We start from the raw sequence: 26953 nt of genomic DNA, 5'->3' as shown, positions 1-26953 counted from the left end.
CAGTTCTTCAGTCTTTGCTTTTTTCTATAGTATTGAAAGCAGAGGCCAGTTTTTTATAGAATGGCCATCAATTCAGTTTGATTAATATTTCCTCATGATTAGAGTCAAATGATGCATTTTTGACACTGACACCACCCTTATAGCAGAAAGTGAAGAGGAACTAAAAAGCGTCTTGATGAAAGTGAAAGAGGAGAGTGAAAAAGTTGGCCTAAAGCTCAACATTCAGAAAACGAAGATCCTGGCATCCGGTCCCATCACTTTATGGGAAATAGATGGGGAAACAGTGGAAACAGTGTCAGACTTTATTTTTGGGGGGCTCTAAAATCACTGCAGATGGTTACTGCAGCCATGAAATTAAAAGACGCTTACTCCTTGGAAGGAAAGTTATGACCAACCTAGATAGCATATTGAAAAGCAGAGACATTACTTTACCAACTAAGGTCCGTCTAGTCAAGGCTATGGTTTTTCCTGTGGTCATGTATGGATGTGAGAGTTGGACTGTGAAGAAGGCTGAGCACCGAAGAATTGATGCTTTTCAACTGTGGTGTTGGAGAAGACTCTTGAGAGTCCCTTGGACTTCAAGGAGATCCAGCCAGTCCATTCTGAAGGATATCAGCCCTAGGTGTTCTTTGGAAGGAATGATGCTAAAGCTGAAACTCCAGTACTTTGGCCACCTCATGCGAAGAGTTGACTCATTGGAGAAGACTTTGATGCTGGGAGGGATTGGGGGCAGGAGGAAAAGGGGACAACAGAGGATGAGATGGCTCGACCGCATCACTGACTCAATGGACGTGAGTCTGAGTGAACTCCAGGATTTGGTGATGGACAGGGAGGCCTGGTGTGCTGCGATTCATGGGGTCACAAAGAGTTGGACACGACTTAGCGACTGAACTGAACTGAACCATGTACATGGCATTGTATTCTACTCAGGCCACCTTATTAGGAGGCATACTGGTAATGCCAATATTGATGATATTAACTTTTATTACTTTATTATTTTATTAATTTATTACTTTTATTTCTTTATTAAGGCCTGCTAGATTTTTGTACCATAAAGTTATATTGTTTTCCTTTATAATTTATGAGTAATTTGGAAGGAGATATTTTGAGGCCATGTTAGTATGCCTTTCCTCATCAAAACTTTCACCCATTAATTTTAGTATCTGTTCATGATATTCTAAGTTCATCATTCCTCCTTATATTAATTAGTTGGCCTTTCTACCTCCTTTATTCACTGATTCATTTAGTCAGTCATTTGTTTATGTCAGTATGGACTCATGTCATTGTTCAGTTGTTCATTCATGTCCAACTTTTTGTGACACCATGGATTGCAGCACACGAAACTTCCCTGTCCTTTGTCATCTCCCTGAGCTTGCTCAAACTCATATCCATTGAGGTGGTGATGCCATCCAACCATCTCGTCCTTTGTCACCATCTTCTCTTCATGCCTTCAGTCTTTACCAGCACCAGCAATTTTTTCAGTGAGTCAGCTCTTCACATCAGGTGGCCAAGGTATTGGAGCCTCAACTTCAGCATCAGTCCTTCCAATAAGTATTCAGGGTTGATTTCCTTTAGGATTGACTGGATTGATCTCCTTGCTGTCCAAGAGACTCTCAAGAGTCTTCTCTAACACCACAGTTGAAAAGCATCAATTCTTTGGCACTCAGCCTTCTTTATGCTCCAACTCTCACATCCATACACATTACCAGTAAAACTGTAACTTTGACTATATGGACTTTTGTTGGCAAGTAATGTCTCTGCTTTTTAATACTCTCTCTAGGATTGTTGTAGCTTTTCTTCCAAGGAACAAGCATCTGTTACTTTCATGTCTCTAGTCACCATCTGCAGTGATTTTGGAGCCCAAGAAAATAAAGTCTCTCACTGTTTCCATTGTTTCCTTATCTATTTGCCATGAAGTGATAGGACTGGATGCCATGATCTTAGTTTTCTAAATATTGAGTTTTAAGTCGGCTTTTTCCACTCTCCTCTTTTCACCTTCATCAAAAGGCCCTTTAGTTCCTCTTTGTTTTCTGCCATAAGGGTGGTGTCATCATCGGAGATTATTGCTATTTTTCCTGGCAATCTTGATTCCAACTTGTGCTTCATCTAGCCTGACATTTCACATGATATACTCTGCAGACAAGTAAAATTAGCAGGGTGACAATATACAGCCTTGATGTACTCCTTTCCCAATTTGAACCAGTTCATTGTTCCATGTCCAGTTCTAATTGTTGCTTCTTGACCTGCATACAGGTTTCTCAGGATGCAGGTAAGGTGGTCTGGTATTCCTATATCTTGAAGAATTTTCCACAGTTTCTTGTGATCCACACAGTCAAAGTCTTTAGCCTTGTCAGTAAAGCAGAAGTAGATGTTTTTTTGGAATTTTCTTAGTTTTTCTATGATCCAACAGATGTTGGCAATTTGATCTCTGGTTCCTCTGCCTTTTCTAAATCCAGCTTGTACATCTGAAAGTTCTCAGTTCATGTACTACTGATGCCTAGCTTGCAGGATTTTGAGCCTAATCTTGTTAGCATGTGAAGTGAGTGTAATTGTGTGGTAGTTTGAGCATTCTTTGGTATTGCTCTTCTTTGGGATTGAAATGAAAACTGACCTTTTTCAGTCCTATGGCCATTGCTGAGTTTTCCAGATTTGCTGCCATATTGAGTGCAACACTTTTACAGCACAATCTTAAAGGATTTGAAATAGCTCCACTGGAATTCCATCACTTTCACTAGCTTTGTTCATTGTGATGCTTCCTAAGGCCCATTTGACTTTGCATTCCAGGATGTCTGGCTCTAGGTGAGTGATCACACCATCGTACTTATCTGGGTCAATAATATCTTATTTTTTGTATGATCTTTTTGTGTATTCTTACCACCTCTTCTTAATATCTTCTGCTTCTGTTAGGTCCATACCATTTCTGTTCTTAATGTGCCCATCTTGGCATAACATGTTCCCTTGGTATCTCTAATTTTCTTGACGAGTTATCTGGTCTTTCCCATTCTATTGTTTTTCTCTATTTATTTGCCTTGTTCACTTAAGAAGGCTTACCTATCTCTTTTGCTATTCTTTGGAACTCTGCATTCAAATGGGTATATCTTTCCTTTTCTCCTTTGACTTTTGCTTCTCTTCTTTTCTCAGCTATTTGTAAGGCCTCCTCAGACAACCATTTTGCCTTCTGCGTTTCTTTTTTGGAGGATAGTTTTGGTCACCACCTCCTGTACAATGTTACAAACCTCCATATATAGTTTTTCAGGCAGTCTATCAGATCTAATCCCTTGCATCTATTTGTCACTTCCTCTGTATAATTGTAAGGGATTTGATTGAGGTCATATCTGAATGGCCTGGTGGTTTTCTGTACTCTCTTCATGTTACGTCTGAATTTTTCAATAAAGAGTTCATGATCTGAGCCACAGTCAGCTCCTGGCCTTGTTTTGCTGACTGTATAGAGCTGCTCCATCTTCATCTGCAAAGAATATGATGAAGAAGTTCTCGAACTGTTGCAAAAGTTCTAGGCCCCACAACAGATTTCCCACCTGGGCATCCAGCAAAAGGACTGAGAATCCCCAAGGAATTTGACTTTTGAAAGGCCAGTGGCATTTCATTACAGAACTTCCACAGGACTGGGGAAACAGAGACTCTTGGAGGACACGAGCAAAACTTTTTGCATACTAGGACCCAAGAGAAAGGAGCAGTGACCCCACAAGAGACTGAGCCAGACTTGCCTATGAGTATTTGGGAGTCTCTGGCAGAGGTGTGGGTTGACAGTGGGTTGCCTTGGGGTCAGGCACACTGACTGCAGCAGTCCTGGGTGGGGCAGCATGCTGGCATAAGTTCTTTTTGTGGAGGTGGCCATTACACCTACCTAGTTTGGCCTGGCCAAACTACAGGGAGCGAACACAGCACCATCCATCAGCAGAAAATTGGATTAAAGATTTACCAAGTATGGCCTTGCCCACAAGAGCAAGACCCAGTTTTCCCTACAGCCAGTCCCTCTCATTAGGAACCTTCCACAAGCCTCTTATCCTCATCCATCAGAGGGAAGACAGAATGAAAACCATAATCACAGAAAACTAATCAAACTGATCACATGGACCACAACCTTGTCTAACTCAATGAAACTTAAGAGCCATGCCGTGTAAGGCCACCCAAGATGGATGGGTCACAGTGGAGAGTTCTGACAAAATGTGGCCCACTGGAGAAGGGAATGGCAAGCAACTTCAGCATTCGTGCCTTGAGAATGCCATGAATAGTATGAAAAGGCAAAAAGATATGACACTGAAAGATGAACTCCCCAGGTTGGTAATGTCCAATGTGCTACTGGAGAAGAGCGGAGAAATAGCTCCAGAAGGAATGAAGAGACTGAGCCAAAGTGGAAACAAGGCCCAGGTGTGGATGTGTCTGGTGGTGAAAGTAAAATCTGATGCTGTAATGAACAGCATTGCATAGGAACCTGGAATATTAGGTCCATGAATCAAGGTAAATTGGAAGTGGTCAAATAGGAAATGGCAAGAGTGAACATCAACATTCTAGGAATCAGTGAACTAAAATGGATGGGAGAATTTAATTCAGATGACCACTACATCTACTACTGTGGGCCCAAATCCCTTAGAAGATATGAAGTAGTCCTCTTAGTCAGCAAAAGAGTCCGAAATGCAGTTCAGTTCAGTTCAGTTGCTCAGTCGTGTCCAATTCTGCAACCCCATGGACTGCAGCACACCAGGCCACCCTGTCTGTCACTAACTCCAGGAGTTTACTCAAACTCATGTGCATTGAGTTGGTGATGCCATCCAACCATCTCATCCTCTGTCATCCCCTTCTCCTCCCCTCTTCAATCTTTCCCAGCATCAGGGTCTTTTCCAACAAGTCAGTTCTTCACATATGGTGGCCAAAGTATTGGAGTTTCAGCTTCAGCATCAGTCTTACCAATGAATATTCAGGACTGATTTCCTTTAGGATGAACTGGTTGGATCTGCTTGCTGTCCAAGGGCCCCTGAAGAGTCTTCTCCAACACCACAGTTCAAAAGCATCAATTCTTTGGCGCTCAGCTTTCTTTATAGTTCAACTCTCACATCCATATATGATTACTGGAAAAACCATAGTTTTGACTATATGGACCTTAGTTGACAAAGTCAGAAGTGAAGTGAAGTCACTCAGTCGTGTTCGACTCTTTGTGACCCCATGGACTGAAGCCTACCAAGCTCCTCTGTCCATGGGATTCTCCAGGCAAGAATACTGGAGTGGGTTGCCATTTCCTTCTCCAGGGGATCTTCTCGACCCAGGTATCGATCCCGGGTTTCCCACATTGGGGGCAGACGCTTTAACCTCTGAGCCACCAGGGAAGCAAAGTCATGTCTCTGCTTTTTAATATGCTATCTAGGTCAGTTATTTCTCCATTTCTCCATGGGGTTTTGATTCCTTTTAGTAAGAAAGGTAATTTAAGGATGAAAATCTGGATGTTGGGTGTGTTTGATGCTTCTTGGGAGTCATAGCTCCTAGGATTCCCATTGCACAGATTAAAATGCATGTGTGCACATGCAGGTGTGTGTGTGTGTGTGTGTGTGTGTGTGTGTGTGTGTGTGTGTGTGTATTTCATCCTGATACCTCCAGTCCATTTTGGGTTTGACTTTGTTTTCTAGGAAAATTTTTTTTGCCATATTTCCATAGTATACACCCATATCTCCACTTGATTGTATAACAGGAATTTCAAATTTAATATGTCCAAAATTAAACACTTTTTTTGCACTCCCCTCCCACCACCACCCGAAGCCTGTTCCGTCCACAGTTGTCTTCATCTCAGCAAATAGCAACTTAGTCTTTTCTGGTACTCAAGCAATATATCTGTGGTCATCTTTTATTCCTCTCTTCCTCTCATGTCTCACTTCACATCATCAGAAAGTCTTTTGTCTTTTCCCTTGAACCATGTCTACAATCTGAGTACTTGTTACCACCTCCACCATAATTACTAGCATAATGATAACCATGCTAGTCTACTTTCTCTTTCTTGCATCATTTCATTAGACTTCTGGTTGTTGTTCTTCCTTGTGCTTTTGTTCTTTTATTACCTTTTTTCTCATGATAGTAAGTAGAGTGGCCCTTTTAAAAATGTGTGGATCCATCCAACATATATGGATACCAAAATTTTTCCTTTTCTGCATCCTTGCTGAGTTGGCTTTACTTTGTGGGGACTCCTCCTCCTAGAATGCCAGATGACTCAGTCTCCTTTTTATCTCTGATATGCATTCTCACTTCTACCATTAAAATAAACAAACAAAAACAATGTTGGTTGCTCTCTCCAAATAATTATGGGTCTTCCCTTGTGGCTCAGATCTTAAAGAATTTTCCTGCAGTCCCTGTGTCAGTAAGATCCACTGAAGAAGGGACCGGCTACCCACTCCAGTATTCTTGCCTGGAGAATTCCATGGACTTACAGAAAGTTTGGAGGGGCTGGGACAAGAGTAATGCAATTTGCTGGTTGATACAGACTCTTGATAACTCAACTAGCAACAGATACTAAGGGGGAAAATATGAAGTATGTCTCCTTTAAGTTAGCTTCTCTTTGATGAGGCAATCTCTAGGAAGTTGCTGGCGTGAAGCCTGAGTAATGTTTTCTTCAGTTCAGTGCTACCTGCCCTATAATTAATGAAATTTCTTCCAGTTTCTATTACTCTTGTCTGTTAATCACTGTGTTGATGGTATGTTTCCATCTTTTTTATTCCTGTTTGTTTAATAGCCTGGGCATCATTATGTGAGTTTATTCATTGAACTATGCTGTGTGTGAATCAGTTATTTCTTAGGGTAAATTTCTTTATTCAGAATCTTGGCTTGGCCAAAAAATGGAATTAGATAAGCAATGACTTTATAGATAAAGGGTTCCATAAAAAATATGGAAATGGGTATCCTGCACATTCCTCACCTGATAGTTTTCTTTAATTAAATAAGCAAAATTTCACTGTTAAATAGGTATATACATTCATACAAATAGGTTTGAGCTACTTTATATCTTTAGTTGGGCCTGAATTTTAATTCTTGCTCCTTGAAGTATTTATTGTATGATTTTAGGCAAGTTATTTATTTATTTTATTTTATTTTTTCTCATTTTTTTTTAATTTTAAAATCTTTAATTCTTACATGTGTTCCCAAACATGAACCCCCCTCCCACCTCCCTCCCCATAACATCTCTGTGGGTCATCCCCATGCACCAGCCCCAAGCATGCTGTATCCTGCGTCAGACATAGATTAGCGATTCAATTCTTACATGATAGTATACATGATAGAATGCCATTCTCCCATATCATCCCACCCTCTCCCTCTCCCTCTGAGTCCAAAAGTCCGTTATAGACAGCTGCGTCTTTTTTCCTGTCTTGCATACAGGGTCGTCATTGCCATCTTTCTAAATTCCATATATATGTGTTAGTATACTGTATTGGTGTTTTTCTTTCTGGCTTACTTCACTCTGTATAATCGGCTCCAGTTTCGTCCATCAAAACAGTATGGTACTGGCACAAAGACAGACATATAGATCAATGGAACAAAATAGAAAGCCCAGAGATAAATCCACACACATATGGACACCTTATCTTTGACAAAGGAGGCAAGAATATACAGTGGAGTAAAGACAATCTCTTTAACAAGTGGTGCTGGGAAAACTGGTCAACCACTTGTAAAAGAATGAAACTAGATCACTTTCTAACACCGCACACAAAAATAAACTCAAAATGGATTAAAGATCTAAATGTAAGACCAGAAACTATAAAACTCCTAGAGGAGAACATAGGCAAAACACTCTCAGACATAAATCACAGCAGGATCCTCTATGATCCACCTCCCAGAATTCTGGAAATAAAAGCAAAAATAAACAAATGGGATCTAGTTAAAATTAAAAGCTTCTGCACAACAAAGGAAAATATCAGCAAGGTGAAAAGACAGCCTTCTGAATGGGAGAAAATAATAGCAAATGAAGCAACTGACAAACAACTAATCTCAAAAATATACAAGCAACTCATGCAGCTCAATTCCAGAAAAATAAACGACCCAATCAAAAAATGGGCCAAAGAACTAAATAGACACTTCTCCAAAGAAGACATACGGATGGCTAACAAACACATGAAAAGATGCTCAACATCACTCATTCTCAGAGAAATGCAAATCAAAACCACAATGAGGTACCACTTCACACCAGTCAGAATGGCTGCGATCCAAAAATCTGCAAGCAATAAATGCTGGAGAGGGTGTGGAGAAAAGGGAACCCTCCTACACTGTTGGTGGGAATGCAAACTAGTACAGCCACTATGGAGAACAGTGTGGAGATTCCTTAAAAAATTGCAAATAGAACTCCCTTATGACCCAGCAATCCCACTGCTGGGCATACACACCGAGGAAACCAGAATTGAAAGAGACACATGTACCCCAATGTTCATCGCAGCACTGTTTATAATAGCCAAGTTATTTATTTTAGCTTAGGTTCTTTTCATCTTTAAAATGAAGTTTTAAAATGCCTATCTTGCATTTGAAACTTACTTTGAAATGCATAAAAAATAAGATGGATTGATAGATATACATGTGATAATGCAAATATAGTAAAATATGTAGACTGTGGGTGGTAGATGTATGGGTTTTCACTGAACAATTATCAGGTTTTCTGTATGTTGGAAATTTTTCATTATGTTATAAAAAATGCATATTTTGCAGGCTTTTTAGGACTACATGAGATACATGTGAGAAGTGCCTAACATGTAATAAATGCTCAATATATAATGGTTGTTTAAAAGTACTTTGTGGGAGAGACATGTTTTATAGTGTCAATAGTACCAAGGCAGTTTATAAAATGTTTTAAAACAGTACAATAAGGCAGATTATAAAATGTTTCAAATAACTTTAAACAATTTTTAGAATAAAAACGTTTCCCAGTTTTACAGCTCTCTTTCATTTCAGAATAACTGAATAAGAATCTCTAGAATGTGCTTGAGCTTGAATTTTCTTTCCCTCTGTTTTATTTTTTCTCCTTTTTCCTTCTCTCTGCCTTTTCTTCCCTTAAGATTATAAAGTGTACTCAGGGCTAAGGACCATTGATGGGAAGAGGGCAAGTAATAGTGAATTAAGTCTTATAAAAGAGAGAGAAGGGTTAAGAACTAATAGAAAAGTTTCTGTGGTATGCACAAGAGGTCTCTGCTCTTCAGTATTCTTTGGAGTCATTTGTTTATTCATTCATTTTCTTTTAATTTTTGCCTCCATCAGCTGTAGTCTTAGTTTCCTTATTGGTAAAACAAAAGTAATAGTACCTATGTTTAGAGTTGTCATAAGGGTTGAATTTAGTAAAATAATGAATATAAAGTACTTCCCTGGTGGCTCAGATGGTAAAGAATCTGCCTGCAATGTGGGAGCCAGGGTTCAATCCCTGGGTTGGGAAGATTGCCTGGAGAAAGGAACGGCTATTCTTGACTGGAAAATTCCATGGACAGAGGAGCCTGGCAGGCCTCAGTCCATGGGGTCACAGAGAGTCGGACATGACTGAGCAACTTTCACTTTAGTATTTAATAAATACTCAATAAATAGTGATTGTTTTGTTGCTGTAATAACAATAAAAACAGTAAAAATGGGAACATTATAGTAGTGAAAGATTTTTTAGCAGCTATTCTTATTTCAAGTGTTGGTTAGGCACTGGGGATATTGTGATAAATCTTACAGACACAGTCTCTTCCCACACTATCATAGGAAATAAAGATCAAGAAACAAGTTCAGGAGAACATTTTATTTATTTAAATATTTACTTTTCTTGTTGCATGGGGTCTTAGTTGCAGCAGGTGAGGTCTTTGTTGCATCATACAAGATCTTTCATTGCAGTGCACAGACTCTCTAGTTGTGGCTCATTGGCTCAGTGCTTGCAGCATGGGGGCTTAGTTGCTTCTTGGCATGTGGGATTTTAGTTCCCTGACCAGGGATGGAACCTGAATCCTCTGCATTGCAAAGCATATTCTTAACCACTGGACCACTAGGGAAGACCCAAGAGAGCATTGGAAATACAAAAAACTTCGAATAGCCAAAGCAATCTTGAGAAAGAAGAATGGAACTGGAGAAATCAACCTGCCTGACTTCAGGCTCTACTACAAAGCCACAGTCATCAAGACAGTATGGTACTGGCACAAAGACAGAAATATAGATCAATGGAACAAAATAGAAAGCCCAGAGATAAATCCACGCACCTATGGACACCTTAACTTCGACAAAGGAGGCAAGAATATACAATGGAGAAAAGACAATCTCTTTAACAAGTGGTGCTGGGAAAACTGGTCAACCACTTGTAAAAGAATGAAACTAGAACACTTTCTAACACCATACACAAAAATAAACTCAAAGTGGATTAAAGATCTAAACATAAGACGAGAAACTATAAAACTCCTAGAGGAAAACAGAGCCAAAACACTCTGCGACATAAATCACAGCAGGATCCTCTATGACCCACCTCCCAGAATACTGGAAATAAAAGCAAAAATAAACAAATTGGACCTAATTAAAATTAAAAGCTTCTGCACAACAAAGGAAACTATAAGCAAGGTGAAAAGACAGCCTTCAGAATGGGAGAAAATAATAGCAAATGAAGCAACTGACAAACAACTAATCTCAAAAATATACAAGCAACTCCTGCAGCTCAATTCCAGAAAAATAAACCACCGAATCAAAAAATGGGCCAAAGAACTAAACAGACGATTCTCCAAAGAAGACATACAGATGGCTAGCAAACACATGAAAAGACGCTCAACATCACTCATTATCAGAGAAATGCAAATCAAAGCCACAGTGAGGTACCATTTCACGGCAGTCAGAATGTCTGCTTTCCAAAAGTCTACAAGCAGTAAATGCTGGAGACAGTGTGGAGAAAAGGGAACCCTCTTCCACTGTTGGTGGGAATGCAAACTAATACAGCCACTATGGAGAACAGTGTGGAGATTCCTTAAAAAACTGGAAATAGAATTGCCTTATGAACCAGCAATCCCACTGCTGCTCATACACACCGAGGAAACCAGAACTGAAAGAGACACGTGTACCCCAATGTTCATCACAGCACTGTTTATAGTAGCCAGGACATGGAAGCAACCTAGATGTCCATCAGCAGATGAATGGATAAGAAAGCTGTGGTACATATACACAATGGAGTATTACTCAGCCATTAAAAAGAATACATTTGAATCCGTTCTAATGAGGTCGATGAATCTGGAGCCGATTATACAGAGTGAAGTAAGCCAGAAAGAAAAACACCAATACAGTATACTAACGCATATATATGGAATTTAGAAAGATAGTAATGATAACCCTATATGCGAGACAGCAAAAGAGACACAGATGTATAGTACAGTCTTTTGGACTCTGTGGGAGAGGGGGAGGGTGGGATGATTTGGGAGAATGGCATTGAAACATGTATAATAACATGTGTGAAACAAATCGCCAGTCCAGGTTCGATGCATGATATAGGATGCTCAGGGCTGGTGCACTGGGATGACCCAGAGGGATGGGATGAGGTGGGAGGGGGGTTCAGGATGGAGAACACGTGTACACCTGTGGCAGATTCATGTTGATGTATGGCAAAACCAATACAATATTGTAAAGTAATTAGCCTCCAATTAAAGTAAATAAATTTATATTTAAAGAAATAAATGCTATGGTAAACAGGAGAGAATGGTGTTGAAAGGTTGTTGTTGAACCACTCAAAGACGCCGGGATTCTTGGCCTCTGGAGGAGAAGAATTCAATCCGAGGCCAGAGACAAGGCTTAATTGCTCAGAGATTTTGTGTAATAAAGTTTTATTAAAGTATAAAGGAGATAGAGAAAACTTCTGACATAGGCATCAGAAGGGGGTAGAAAGAGTACCCCCTTGGTTGTGTTAGCCATGGAGTTATATACTCTCTAATTAGTTATTACAGTGAATCAAAAGAATATCTGAAGGTTATAAAGACTTCACTAGACCTACTCCCATAATTTACACCTTAACAGGATTATCCAGAAGGTTTTTTCCAGAGACTGTCCTCAAGCAGGATACATTATTGTTATATAATCCTAAGGAACGTAGAGGGACAAAAAAGTTTGTCCTTTCTTCCTCCTTGAGAACTCCAGACCCCTCTTTCCCTGGGGACCCCTGGACTTCTTATCAACCTGCCTAGGAAATGACTCTCTCAGTGTGGCCCATGTAATTCAGGCCTAGATTTGCTTCTCATTTTGGTCTTGTCCTCATTCTACAAGTGATAAGAGGTACTTTAGTTATATTGAAATTTGCTAGCTAGTTATCAAGGTCTCAGATATCCAGATATCAAGGTCTCATTATGAAAAGGGATTCGTATCTATCTTTGATTTGGATTTGAAGGTAAGGACTGGGGAGAAATGAGAAGAATATACTGTTTCCTACTTTCCCCTTCCACCATCTAACCTGGTCAATTCATACTGAAGATTTTTTCCCCTGGATAAATTAGATTGGCTTCTAATTAGAGATTAGATGATTAACTCTTTAATATAATCACTGTTTACATTTCAAAGTATTTGAAAGCAAATACTTTGTCAAAGAGATTTTTTTTTGTATACACAACATTAACAACATCTTGTTGTATCCAACTTTAACAAATCTTTGTATTAAAGAAACTTAAATAAATTATGGGGAGTCCTAGCAAGATGAAGCAGTAACATGGTGTCCTCATGCTTAAATCTGGAGGTAACATAAACAAAACATAGTTTCTATGACAACAATCTGGAATTATATTTTATAACCACTTATTATTAACAATTATTTTGGTCCTCAGAATCAAAGCTAATAGTTGATTCATCTGCTTTTTGAATTGCCAGCTTTATATCAAGTTCTGTCATAATATTTCTGGGAGTTCAAAATTAATATTTACATATAGAAGCCTGGCCATTTTTGTAGATGTTTTTCAAATTTAGTGAAATGTTCCATTTTTACTTTTGTCTAAAACAACTATAATGTTGTGCACTGAAATAATGGGAACCAGCCCTGAGATTACCAGATTTCAGGGTTGATAAATCTGTATAAAGTTCTTATTCCCAAAACAAGATGAATATAGTTAAGCTTGCTTGACACGAAGTGTGTATTCTTCTAGATCATTTTATAAGCTTATGCATATATGCAGTTTTAATATAACCATAATGTATATAAATCTTTTTCCACATATAACATCTTACATGTTTTAGCACATTTTAAAGGGCTGCATAAAGCCTTTAGTATGAATGTACCATTATTTATTTTTGTTGTTGTTCAGTTGCGTCTGACTCTTTGGAACCCCATGGACTGCAGCATGCCAGGCTTCCCTGTCCTTCACCATCTCCCAGAGCTTGCTCAAACTTGTGTCCATTGAGTCGATGATGCCATCCAACCATCTCATCCTCTGTCATCTCCTTCTCCTCTTGCCTTCAATCTTTCCTAGCATCAGCGTCTTTTCTAATGAATCAGCTCTTTGCATCAGGTGGCCATATATTGGAACTTTAGCTTCAACATCACCCCTTCCAATGAATATTCAGAGTTGATTTCCTTTAAGATTGACTGATTTGATCTCTTTGCTATCTAAGGGACTCTCACGTCTTCTTCAGCACCACAGCTCAAAAGCATCAGTTCTTCAGCGCTCAGCCTTCTTTATGGTCCAGCTCTCATATCCATACATGACTACTGGAAAAACCATAGCTTTGACTATATGGACCTTTGTTGGCAAACAAATGTCTCTGCTTTTTAATACACTGTCTATATTTGTCATAGCTTGTCTTCCAAGGAGCAAGCGTCTTTTAATTTCATGGCTACAGTCACCATCCGCAGTGATTTTGGAGCTCAAGAAAATAAAGTATGTCACTGTTTCCATTGCTTCCCCATCTACTTGCCATGAAGTGATGGAACTGGATGACATGATCCTAGTTTTTTGAATGCTGGGTTTTAAGCCAGCTTTTTCCACTCTCCTCTTTTACCTTCATCAAGAGGCTCTTTAGTTCCTCTTTGCTTTCTGCCATAAGGGTGGTGTCATCATCCGAGATTATTGATATTTCTCCCTGAAATCTTGATTCCAGCTTGTGATTCATTCAGCCTGGCGTTTCACATGATGTACTCTGCATATAAGTAAAATTAGCAGGGTGACAATATACAGCCTTGATGTACTCCTTTCCCAATTTTGAACCAGTTCATTGTTTCATGTCCAGTTCTAATTGTTGCATCTTGACCTACATACAGGTTTCTCAGGATGCAGGTAAGGTGGTCTGGTATTCCTATATCTTGAAGAATTTTCCACAGTTTCTTGTGATCCACACAGTCAGTCAAAGGCTTTAGCATAGTCAGTGAAGCAGAAGATGTTTTTCTGGAATTCTCTTAGTTTTTCTATGATCCAACGGATGTTGGCAGTTTGATCTCTGGTTCCTCTGCCTTTTCTAAATGCAGCTTGTACATCTGCAAGTTCTTAGCTCATGTACTGCTGATGCCTAGCTTGCAGGATTTTGAGCCTAATCTTGCTAGCATGTGAAATGAGTGTAATTGTGTTGTAGTTTGAACATTCTTTGGCATTGCCCTTCTTTGGTATTGGAATGAAAGTGGACCTTTTTCAGTCCTGTGGCCACTGCTGAGTTTTCCAAATTTTCTGGCATATTGAGTGGAACACTTTTACAGCATCATCTTTTAGGATTTGAAATAGTTCAGCTAGTATTCCATTACCTCCACTATGTTTGTTGGCAGTGATGCTTCCTAAGGCCCACTTGACTTCACACTGCAGGATGTCTGCCTCTAGGTGAGTGATCACACCACTGTGGTTATACTGGTTTATCCATCATCCATTATTTATTTAATGGAGCAGGTAAAAGAAACGTGTCTATTTTTCTTCTTTTTCTTTTTGCTGTTTGTAATTATATTCCATGTTGTGAAGAACATCCTTATAGCTAAATCTTTGTATGAACTCTTGATTTATTTCCTGATTTTACTATAATTTACTCAGACAAAAGAACCAGGGTAGTATAAAACTTTTGAATATTATCTTACAAGCTTAAAACCACTCTATGACAAACGTTTGATTATCATTTGGCTGCTGCTGCTGCTAAGTCGCTTCAGTCGTGTCCGACTCTGTGCGACCCCACAGACGGCAGCCCACCAGGCTCCCCCGTCCCTGGGATTCTCCAGGCAAGAACACTGGAGTGGGTTGCCATTTCCTTCTCCAGTACATGAAAGTGAAAAGTGAAAGTGAAGTTGCTCAGTCGTGTCTGACTCTGTGCGACCCCATGGACTGTAGCCCTCAAGGAGAAAGTTGAACTTTGTTAATTTGATTTCTTATCTTGGTTTACAGAACACATCTTAAAATCAGTAGAAGAATTAACAAAATGGAATATATTTTTTTCCAGTCAGCACACTTGATATTCTCATGTGCTTATATTCAATTATGGCATTTCTTTAAGTTTGGTCCTTTTATAGGAAGAGTATTTATCAATAGGGTTTCCCTGATGGCTCATGTTGTAAATAATCTGCCTGCAATACAGGAGACCCAGGTTCAATCCCTGAGTCAGGAAGATCCCCTGAAGAAGGGAATGGCTACTCACTCCAGTATTCTTGCATAGAGAATTCCATGGACAGAGGAGCCTGGCCGGCTGTAGTCTTTGGAGTTGCAAAGAGTCAGACACAACTGAGTGACTCACATACAGTTTTGATTATTTCCTTGGGTTAAATTTCTAGAAATGAAATTGCTAGACATTTTAAAAACTTGGATAATTTAATTGTTGAATTACCCTTCAGAAAGGTCTAGCCAGTTTACAATCCCATAAATCCCAGTGGTTTATGAAGATGCCTATTTTTCTATACACTTAGTATTTGCTATCCTTTGAAAATTTTGAATTATACAATGTAAGTAGTAACATAAAAGCAATAAAATCGGAAAAAATAACCAAAGAATGCTATTTTCTTAACATGGTAGTGATTATAATATCTATTATAAATAGTCCAGGGAGATGAAGGAATATAAGTAGAGTCACCAGATATGGAAAAGCTCAACTCATTCACAGGAGCTAGAGTTCGGTGTCACTTCAAGGGGAGAAGAACTAGAGAATGAGGCAGGGACCAGTTCATTAAGGACTTAATATGTCATCCAAAGGGACTTAACCTTATAGAAGATGAGGTGCCATCATTAGAGAATTTGAACTAGGTAGATAAGTGATTGATTTTGATAGATTTGCATTTTAAAGTCACTCTGCTGTCACCAGTGGCAATACATTGGATGGATTAGATAAATGTTTAAAATTATTTTCCAACAGAGTTGAAACTTGCATTTGTAAAGGGCTTAAACTTTTCTCCTAGAAGCCAGTATTGCACCTGTTGGATACTAACACCTCAGAGGGATTGCAAGAGAGAACAAGAGAGAGTGAGAGAGACCATACAACATGTTAAACCTTGAAGCACTGATTTATCTGTTTCTGGAGTGATAGCAATTCATTAGTAGTTTTGCAATTAGGACTGGAAGCCACTGAAAGATAACAAACAAAAGTATATGAAACAATGCTATCTTTTTTATGAAAAAGTCTTGGTGAATATCAATACTGCTACATTTTGTTTTTCTTTTTCTGGTAGTAACATCAATAGCAGGATTGATATAGACATTCAGTAATGTAGACATTCTACCTGGTTTGTGTGGTAACCAAAATATGAAATGTAACAGACATGTTTTCTGCAATAATAGCAAATTGCACCTTCAACTTGAAGTTTGCTGTTATAAAGTTTTATTTCTGTGCTATTTACAGCCTGTATCCCAAGCAGTTGGAGCTGAACAACAAGCAACTCTTCTAAAACCAGATTTAGTTCAAACGTGAGTATCTTCAAATTAGTACCATGAAAGCAATGAGGGCATGTTGGAGTATTTGCCTTCTTTAGGTGCTTAGTCTCTTGACTACAGAAGCTTCTGTGTTCTAGTATTTGTGTGTATATTCAATAAAAATAGTATATATTATTCTTACTTTTTTATGTTAATAGGGATCATATGGATTGTGATATTATTGACCATTTTCTTGTTCACATTATTATGATAGTCTGGATTTTTTTTTTTTTGGCATGTAGGATCTTAGTTCCCTGACCAGGGTTCGAATCTAGGCCCTTGGTGGTGAAAGTGCAGAGTCCAAACCACTGGACCACCAGGGAATTCTCTTCATATTCTGTTCTTAAGGAAAGATTGTAAGAATTTAAAAAAGGAAATAATGTAATTTAAAGTTCCAGCTAATCTAAATAATTTACAACCAGATATAATAATATATTATTATAAAAACCAGATAATTTTATGTATTATATATATATAATTGTATTTTCATTTGGTAATAACTTTCTGACCCAGGAATCAAACTGGGGTCTCCTACATTGCAGGCAGATTGTTTACCAGCTGAGCTACCTGGGAAGCCCCTATCTTGTTCAGATTGGCTTAATTTCATTTGTTCTGTATTCAAATTCACTGATATTGATTCTTTCCTTTGTCCTATTCATTCTGCTATTGTGCAAAATGAATCACTTATTTCTATGATTGTATTCCTTTTATAATTTCCATTAGGTTCTTCCTTAATATATTCTATTGTTATGAGATTTTCTGACTTTTCATTTGTTTCAGGAGTAGTTGTAATTGATCTTTGAAACAATTTGATAAAAAATCTTTGTCAGGTAGTTCTGATTCATCCTGATTCATCCTGGTCTTGGCATCTCTTGATCGACTTTTCACATTCAAGTTGTGATTTTCCTGGTTTTGGGTATGACAAAGAATTTTCATTTGTATCCTGGACATTTTGGACATTATGTTAGGATATTCTGGATCCTATTTAAATCCTGTATTTTAGCAGGCAGTCACTGTGTTTAGGTGCCAAGGTACTCGTTTATCGATACTTTTGTGGACTATGGTTTAATGCCAATTTAGTTTTCAGAGTCCCTGTAGTACTATTCTGGTCTGCTTTGGTTCATCTTATATCACTGGGGCCCACTGCTGGACCAAGGGGTTGGAGAACAGTGCCCTAGGCCCACTGCCCTAGGCTCTCTCTCCAGACCACATGCTACTGGTGGAGTTCCCACCAGCATTACCAAGGGAGGAAAGGGCTCACTTTAACTACCTTCTGTTGCTGAGTTGGGGCTCAGGAGACCACTGTGCTTGAGCTACCTTTGCCTTTTGGCCAAGAGTCAAGAGACGCTGAACTTGGACTGCTTTCTGTCACTGGGTGGGTAACCAGATGCTTAGCTGCTATATTTTTCTTCAAGTCCTGGGAGTCCCTAGCCAGTCGGCCTTCATCTTTTCACTCTTCAGTGCCCTCCTGTGACACTCTACTGTATTATTTCCAGATTTTATTGTTATACTTAGGGGTATAATTTCTGCCATCTTGTTCCAAACCCTAAACTAGTGTTTTAAAATAAGTTTGTAAAGTGAATGATACAACTGCATTGACTAAAATTATATCCGTTTTATCCTCTTAAGGTGTTATGTTACTGCTATTTCTCTGTCTATTAAAGAACTAAGAGCAGTATTACTGAATCTTCTTTCTCCACTTGTAGTTACGGAAATTCTTTTTCACAGGGACATAGAAAAAATATTAGGGGCTGTTTTTCTTTTCTTGTATATCTTTATACAGATACTTCATGAGTAGTTCTTTAGGAGAAAGGACTTAACCTAAAAATCAATTTTAAAAATATCTGGTGCTTACAGACCTCATTTAAGTTTCAAATGTATTGAAATATATTCAAATGTATTAAGGAAAAAGCTGAAAAATACCTTTGATACAGATCAACAGAAAGTCTGCCCTGTCATAATCATATTGAACCTTGAACCTGCAAAATATAGATAGTTAGAATTAATAATGTTGAATAATTTTCACATTATTCATTCAGTTTTTTAAATCAAAATTGTGGTGTATTTTTTCTTCTTCCTTCCTCCCTCACTCCCACCCTCCTCCTTTGTTTCTTTCTTTCTTTCTATTGAGGTAAATCTGACGTACACCTTTATGTTAGTTTCAGATGTACAATATAATGATTTACTATGTTTATATATTGTGAAATGATCACAATAAGTCTAAACATTCATCACCATATATAGTTAATAAAGATTTTTTTCTTATGATGAGAACTTTAAAAATCTACTCTGAGAAACTTTGAAATATGCAGTACAGTATTATTAACTATCATCTCCATGATGTACATTATATCCCCATGATTTAATTATTTTATAACTGGTATTAATAGTTTGTACATTTTGACTCCCTTCACCCATTTCACCCACTCTCTACCTTCCCCCAACTCCTGCCTCTGGCACCCACCAGTCTATCCTCTATATCTTTGAGCCTGGGGAATTTTTTGCTTGGTTGTTTTTTCCTATTTTTAGATTACACAAAAAGATCATATGGTTTTTGTATTTCTCTTTCTGACTTACTTCACTTAGCATAATGCCCTCAACTTCTATGTATGTTGTTACAAATGGCAAGATTTCATTCTTCTTATGTTGTTGTTCAGTTGCTAAGTCATATCTGACTCTTTGCAACCCCATGGACTGCAGCATGCCAGGCTTTCCTATCCTTCACTATCTCCCAGATTTGCTCAAACTCATGTCCATTGAGTAGGGGATGCCATCCAACCATATTATCCTGTTACACCTTTCTCCTCCTGCCCTCTGTCTTTCCTAGTATCAGGGTCTTTTCCAGTGAGTCGGCTCTTCACATCAGGTGGCCAAAGTATTGGAGCTTCAGCTTCAGCATCAATCCTTCCAGTGAATATTCAGGACTGATTTCCCTTAAGATTGACTGGTTTGATTTCCTTGCTGTCCAAGTGACTCTCGAGTGTCTTCTTCAGCACCACAATTTGAAAACATCAATTCTGTGGCACTCACCTTTTTTTATGGTCCAACTCTCATATCCATACATGACTACTGGAAGAACCATAGCTTTGACTATATGGACCTTTGTTGGCAAATGAATGTCTCTGCTTTTTAATGCACTGTCTAGGTTTGTCACAGCTTTTCTTCCAGGGAGCAAGCGTCTTCTAATTTCATGGCTGCAGTCACCATCTGCAGTGATTTTGGAGCCCAAAAAAATAAAGTTTGTCACTGTTTCCATTGTTTCCCCATCTACTTGCCATGAAGTAATGGGACCAGATGCCATGATCTTTGTTTTTTGAATGTTGAGTCTTAAGCCAGCTTTTTCCACTCTTCTCTTTCAACTTCATCAAGAGCCTCTTTAGTTCCTCTTTACTTTCTGCCATTAGGGTGGTATCATCTGCATATCTGAGGTTATTGATATTTCTCCCGGCAATCTTGATTCCAGCTTGTACTTCATCCTGTCTGGCATTTTGCATGATGTACTCTGCATATAAGTTAAATAAGCAGGAAGACAATATACAGCCTTGTCGTACTCTTTTCCATTTGGAACCAGTCTATTGTTCTATGTCCAGTTCTAACTGTTGCTTCTTGACTTACATACAGGTTTCTCAGGAGGTAGGTAATGTGGTCTGGTAGTCCCATCTCTTGAAGAATTTTCCACAGTTTGTTTTGATCCGCACAGTCAAAGGCTTTAGTATAGCCAGTGATCAGGAGTAGATTTTTTTCAGGAATTCTTTTTATAGCTGAATAATATTCCTTTTCTTTATCTAATTTTCATTTCTTGTTCTGTTTCCTGTACTATTCCTGTCTTCCACACCTCGTCTATCCTCTGTTGATTTTGTTACAGGAACAGGTATATTATTTTAAGTTAGAATTGGTTTTTAGAATTTTATTTGAACATATTAATAAGAAAATCCTAAACAAAACAATAAAATTGGTCAAGAACATCCACTAATAAAAGCTTCCACAGAGGTCCATCACTAGCAGTGTTTTTCTTTCACTCCCATTACTATGAGATGTTTGCCTAATACATACAAAGTAATCTCAGTGTTTCATAACTTTTAAAAACAGCTTCATTGAGACATAATTCACATACCATTAAATTTTCACCCATTTAAAGTGTACAATTCAATGACATTTAGTATATTTGCAAAGTTGTACAATGATAACTTTCTGAGAGATATTGTACAACTTAGATATTTTATTTAAACTCATTATTATTTTATAATCGAGTGTTTTTCTTAGAATTTTACCATCAAAATGGAATGATTCTAGCCATACAGGGATTTCAGATGTTATAAATCTGATTTGGGTTAAATATTGGACTTTGAGAATCATAGAATAATGTCTTCTCTGAGAAACTGAATTGGAGTTGGCTTTTTTTTTTTTTTAATAATAGTTTGAATCATGATGTGGCACCTGTGAAGGAAAACACAAATACCCCTGATAACCCAAGTGGAAATGGCAAACAAGATCGGATCAAACAGAGAAGAGCTTCCTGTCCTCGGTCAGAGAAGGGAACTAAATTTCAGCTTATTGTTCTTCAGGTCAGTGTGTAAATATGACTTGGTTAAGAGTGCATGTTGAGGTCTGGGGAGTCAGGGAGGGGCGATGTTGCTGTGGCAGTGAGTATAGAGTATTATGAAATTCTTCAGCAGACACCTTTGAGCACAAATCTTTGTATTTGTGCTGAGTATTTCCTTATGATAGATTCTTGGAAGTAGAATTATTGATCAGAATATGAAGATTTTTAAACTTTCTCAATACATATTTCTAGATTGCTGTCCAGAAAGGTTGGACCAGTTTACATTTCTATTATTAGTGTATTTTTCTTTGCTTAAAGGTCAATTTGTGGGATTAGGAGAATTTTGAAAATGATTGGCCAGATTTAGATCTTTGCATTGCAGATAGTTACAGGGACTACTGTAACTGTTCTTGGAGTTTTATAAAAGTTGTGTTCCTTTTCTTTCCTGATTTTTTTGCTGAATAATTTGAGCCTTAGATTTGTCATACAGTGATTATTTAGACAGTATTTCACCAAGGGAAAAGCAGAATCTTTTTAGATTCTCAATATTTTAGACCATTTTTTCTTATATTTTATGTGAGCTCATCAAAATATTTCTTGTTTCATTTGCAAAGAGAAGGCAATGACTGACTCTTAAACTAGTAAAATATTTGTGCCCAGGTTTCTACCTCTGGAGACAATATGGTGGAGTGTCAACTGGAGACACACAATAACAAGATGGTCACCTTCAAGTTTGATGTTGATGGTGATGCACCAGAGGATATTGCAGACTATATGGTAAGTACAGAGAAGACAAATTATTTTCCCTTCAGCATTCTTTGTCTTTTCCCCCTTTAATTCTCCCCCATCATTTACTGAGAGCCATATTATCTTAGGGTACTGCTGCTTTTTAAAATTTGTGAAGAGCTAAATTGGTTATGATCAAAAGTAAGTCACTATACCCCCTCTGGTGTCAGTATATTTATGTGTAGAATATGAGGGAGTTTCATTAAGAGAGGAGCTAGGTCAGTGGTTCTTAACTCTAGCTGCATGTCAAAATCAACAGAAGAGCTTTTAAAAAACAGTCCTTTGGGGAATTCCTTAGAGGTCCAGTGGTTAGGACTTGGAGCTTTCACTGCAGTTGCCCAGGTTCAGTCCCTGGTTGGGGAACTAAGATCCTGCAAACCACATGGTGTGGCCAAAAAAACCCTAAGACAAAGACAGTTCTGTTTCCTGGGTCCCTAATTAAACTAGAATTTGGGGGGATGAGGCCTAAGCATTAATAGTTTATACAGTTATAACATCTTACATAAAGGTGTTCAAGTAATGTTCATCATTTTATTTAGTTTTTGTATTTTCTTTGAATCGTTAGGCTTAAGTTAGTATTCCCCTCTTTTTTTAGGGGAATGGGCTAGGGTGGCAGGAAGAGTACATAATACTTTTCGTTTCTGCCAGTTTTCTTTGGATATACATTCCTGGCCAAGCAGAATTTAACATTTGACAATGTTAATAATATTGTGAATTCTGCCTCTTATTCACCTTAGTATTTTGTGAACTGTCTTGGGGCCATACTTTATCATCTTTAGAGATGTTTCATTTTGTGATTTTTGATTTAAAAGCTTTTGGGTTTCGACATCCTAGTTTTAAATGTAAACATTGCCTCAGTTATGTTCTTCAAATGGCAATTAATTTATAGAATGCCAAAATTTTTAAAAATGTTGGCTTCTGGTAAGTAGTGCCAATCTGACAAATGCTGGTGATCTCAAGTAGAAAGAATAATTCAATGTGTTGTCTGGCATTTTATTGCTAGTCTTTCTTAACTCTGTTGTGGCAATCAGATCTAAATAGCAATTAATTTTTCTTTACGGTAGTCATCATATTATAATTTTGAAGACACTAAATGCATTCTTTTGAATAGGCTTACTTTTCCTTTTGGATAGGTTGAAGATAACTTTGTCCTGGAAAGTGAAAAAGAAAAATTTGTAGAAGAATTGAAGGCTATCGTAGGTCAAGCCCAGGAGATCCTTCATGTTCACTCTGCTACAGAAAGAGCTGTTGGAGTTGACTCTGTTACTGTGGAACCCAGCAGTAGCCAAGTAAGAGCAGTTGCTTAGCAAATAGGTCTTCTCGAATATGTATCAGGAACTTCTTTATTTATCTATTCATTTTTAATTCAGACAGGATCATCTGAACAAGTACAGATAAATTCTGCGTCCAGCCAAACCAGCAGTAAGTATATTTAACAAAATTTACCATTTGGCTTTTGAAGCAAGACATTTGGAAACTTTTAATTTACATACCTTGGGAAGGATATCAGCCAATAAAGGAATTTGATAAATTGTTAATATAGGTTTCCCCACACTTTGAAAGGACTTTATAGTTCAGAAATAAGAAGTAAAAAAAGTGAGAAGTAAAACTCTTCTCCAGATTTCCTCCAAGTATTGGTTCTTTACCTGATTAATTTATTTCTGAGTTGTCACATGGTATGTTATCAGAAAAGCAGTCACAGTACTGATGACCTTTAACAGCTTTAATGTTTGAACTTAACTGGCAAGTTTTATTTTTCTCCTGATATGAGATGGACAGCGACTTTCTTAACTAAAATCACTGTGTTCTGAGTTTGCCTCATGTTTAATATCAGTAGCATTCATTTCTTGATTTCATTCCACCAATGATATGCTTCTACCTGCTCTGATCACTAATAAGTTTTTGTAAATCAGATACCAGATAAACTTCCATGGACTTAAAATGAGGTCTTCTATTTTCTCTTCTCACAACCTTTTTTCTCCATTCTTTTCAGCTCTGATCATAGGTATATTTAGAGTATCTGTGAGGGGGAGAAGAGCCGTAGACAAATGAGGACCTCTGAAGGAATTAATAATAGCATGAAGAAACAACAGGTGGTGTGGGAGTCATGGAACCAGATACCATTATCTTGAAAGTTAGATTGTTTTAGGATGCTAGGGTTCTCCTCTGTCTTCATTTTCTTATTAGTAGGAGTTTGAGTAGATTTCTAACTGGCAAAGTAGGGTAAAGTTTAAAAGAGAATTACTTATTTGAATAAGTTAACAAAGTAGGAATACAGATGTAGGGGCTTATTTTTCTTTATTTTTTAAGTTGTTATAAAGTAAAATTGGCTTTTTTTCTTTTGGTGTAGAGTTCTGTAAATTTTAGTCCTCTTATAGATATATGTATATGTATACACATATACGTATACACAGGGGCTTCCCTGGTGGCTCAGAGGTTAAAGGATCTGCCTGCAATGCGGGAGACCTGGGTTTGATCCCTGGGTGGGGAAGATCCCCTGGAGAAGGAAATGGCAACCCACTCCAGTATTCTTGACTGGAGAATCCCATGGACGGAGGAGCCTTGTGGGCTACAGTCCACGGGGTCGCAAAGAGTCAGATACGACTGAGCGACTTCACTATAGATATGTGTAAGGACCACCATAATCAAGGTACAAAACAAAGATGTAGATTTTAATGGAAAAAATGCTTTTCATTTTTTTCCAAAAAGAAGTGCCCTGCTTTTAATCACTACTGATGCAGTGTTAGTTTCTGAAGAATCCAAAATCCTTCTCTAAAGATATCTTGCACTTAGTTTTTTAGAGTGTTTGTCAATTGGGTTTGGGAGGTCTGGTCTTAGAAGTAAGTTAGCCTAGTGCTGTTGGAAATGGAGATAAAAGACAATTTGTTGTTTTAACCTGATTTTCTTAGTTAACAAGTTAAACATATTGACAGTTGCTTACCATATTAATTTTTGCCAATTCTTTCTACAGATGAATCTGCTCCTCCTCAGTCATCCCCAGTTGGTCGATGGCGATTTTGTATAAATCAGACAATAAGAAACCGGGAGGCTCAATCTTCTCCTTCTCTTCAGCAGTACATGCCTACAGTTCCTGGGTTAAACCTACTTTCTAGTAAGTATTTGTTGTCTGCACCTTTATTCAGACCTAGAAGATGGGGATGCAAAATATATACCATATCTTTAAGTTGTTTTCATGGAAAAGACTCTGATGCTGGGAAAGATTGAAGGCAAAAGGAGAAGGGGGCAGCAGAGGATGAGATGATTAGATAGTATCACCAACTCAATGGGCATGAATTTGAGCAAACTCTGGGAGATAGGAAAGGACAGGGAAGTCTGGCGTGCTACAGTCCATAGGGTCGCCAAGAGTTGGACATGACTAGTGACTGAACAACAACATGGGTATTTTATTTCATTTATGAGAATTTCCATAAGCATTTTTGAAGATGTTAATATTAGAATATAACTTAAGCCATTTAAATTTCATTATTTATGGAAAAAAAAAAAGATTTTTCTCCTTGTCAGGTTGAATTCTGTGTATTTTGATTCTTATTTACAAGAGTAGTTTCACACTGGTTCTGATTTGCACCTTGTTCCTCCTTGTCCCTTTTGAGTTTGGACTAGTCTGTGCTTTGTGCTTACCAATACATGCTTAGCCATTCTTTGTTATTATTTCAGGTCCAAGAAACATAAGTAATAAGGAAATAACACAGGACACACTGCTTACTCTAGAAAGTAATCCGTGCCAGCGTGTACTTTTCACCTCCACATCACAACACAAGGATGTAGTTGATGGTAAGATTTCTGAATATGCCAGTGTAGAAACTAAGCAGCCAGCTATACTTTATCAAGTAGAAGATGACAGGCAAATAACGGCACTAGTTGCTAGTAGTTCCAGTCATACTGCTACTTCAGTTTGTGCAGTTCCACTTGAATGTGAGGGACTCACCAATGAAGCAGGCATATTTCTACCTGTGTATCCAGGTCACCAAGCTGCCAGTCAGGCAGCTTCTGACGAGTCAACTCAGATTGCTGCTAACTGTCTTACAACCCCGGCATTTATATCTGATCAAAAGCCTCAATCCTTACTAGTGCAGCAGCGAACTACGGATGCAGAATTCATTTCCCAAGAAGGAGAAACTGCAGTGAACATGGAAGCAAGTTCTCCTAAGATGGTCGTTCCCACTCAGAATCCTGGCCTTGAACCAACCAGCCTTCTATCCTCTACTGTCCTGGAATCAGATGGAGAAAGACCTCCAAAAATGGAATTTGCAGACAACCGAATTAAAACTCTGGATGAAAAATTAAGAAATTTGCTCTATCAGGAGCATAACATACCTAGCATCTACCCTGAGAGTCAGAAGGATACCCAAAGCATAGACTCTCCATTTTCTTCCTCTGCTGAAGATGTACTCTCATGTCCAGTGCCAGAAGTCATAGGCACCAGTCACTGTGGAATTCAAGATAGTACTGCACAGTCCCCTAATTTTCAGCAGACAGGCTCTAAGATTCTGTCCAATGTGGCTGTGAATCAGCCTGCTAACATATCAGTGTTCAAAAGGGACCTGAATGTGATAACTTCTATACCCAGCGAATTATGTTTACATGTAAGTATCATTCTTTCTAACCAATTCCTTATGCTTTTAAAAGAAATGCCTTCTTTTCTAAAGTTCTGTCCTTTGAAATGAAATTATCTATGTCATAAGATTCTGAGGTCACAGGTGTTTAAAAGGCCATGGCTTAGGATGCAGGGGCCTAAAACTTCTCAATAGAGGCAGTAGAACTATCTTTGGTGAGAGACCCCTCT

The 26953-nt window shown here is 38.1% G+C and overlaps 1 protein-coding gene across 1 annotated transcript in view; it reads left to right on the top strand.

Annotated features, from left to right (window-relative positions):
- WNK3 (WNK lysine deficient protein kinase 3) overlaps positions 1-26953 on the top strand; it is a 171267-nt gene that overhangs the window by 104960 nt on the left and 39354 nt on the right. The window contains exons 10-16 of the mRNA XM_052663618.1: positions 16750-16814; positions 21238-21385; positions 22024-22140; positions 23283-23438; positions 23520-23571; positions 25121-25261; positions 25825-26753. Coding sequence (XP_052519578.1) covers positions 16750-16814; positions 21238-21385; positions 22024-22140; positions 23283-23438; positions 23520-23571; positions 25121-25261; positions 25825-26753 — 1608 coding nt within the window. The remainder of the gene's footprint in view (positions 1-16749; positions 16815-21237; positions 21386-22023; positions 22141-23282; positions 23439-23519; positions 23572-25120; positions 25262-25824; positions 26754-26953) is intronic.

This window comes from Budorcas taxicolor, chromosome X (assembly GCF_023091745.1).
Source record: "Budorcas taxicolor isolate Tak-1 chromosome X, Takin1.1, whole genome shotgun sequence".
Taxonomy (NCBI): Eukaryota; Metazoa; Chordata; class Mammalia; order Artiodactyla; family Bovidae; genus Budorcas; species Budorcas taxicolor.
Note: the sequence above shows the minus strand (reverse complement) of the source record. Positions and strands in the feature narration are given on the sequence as shown.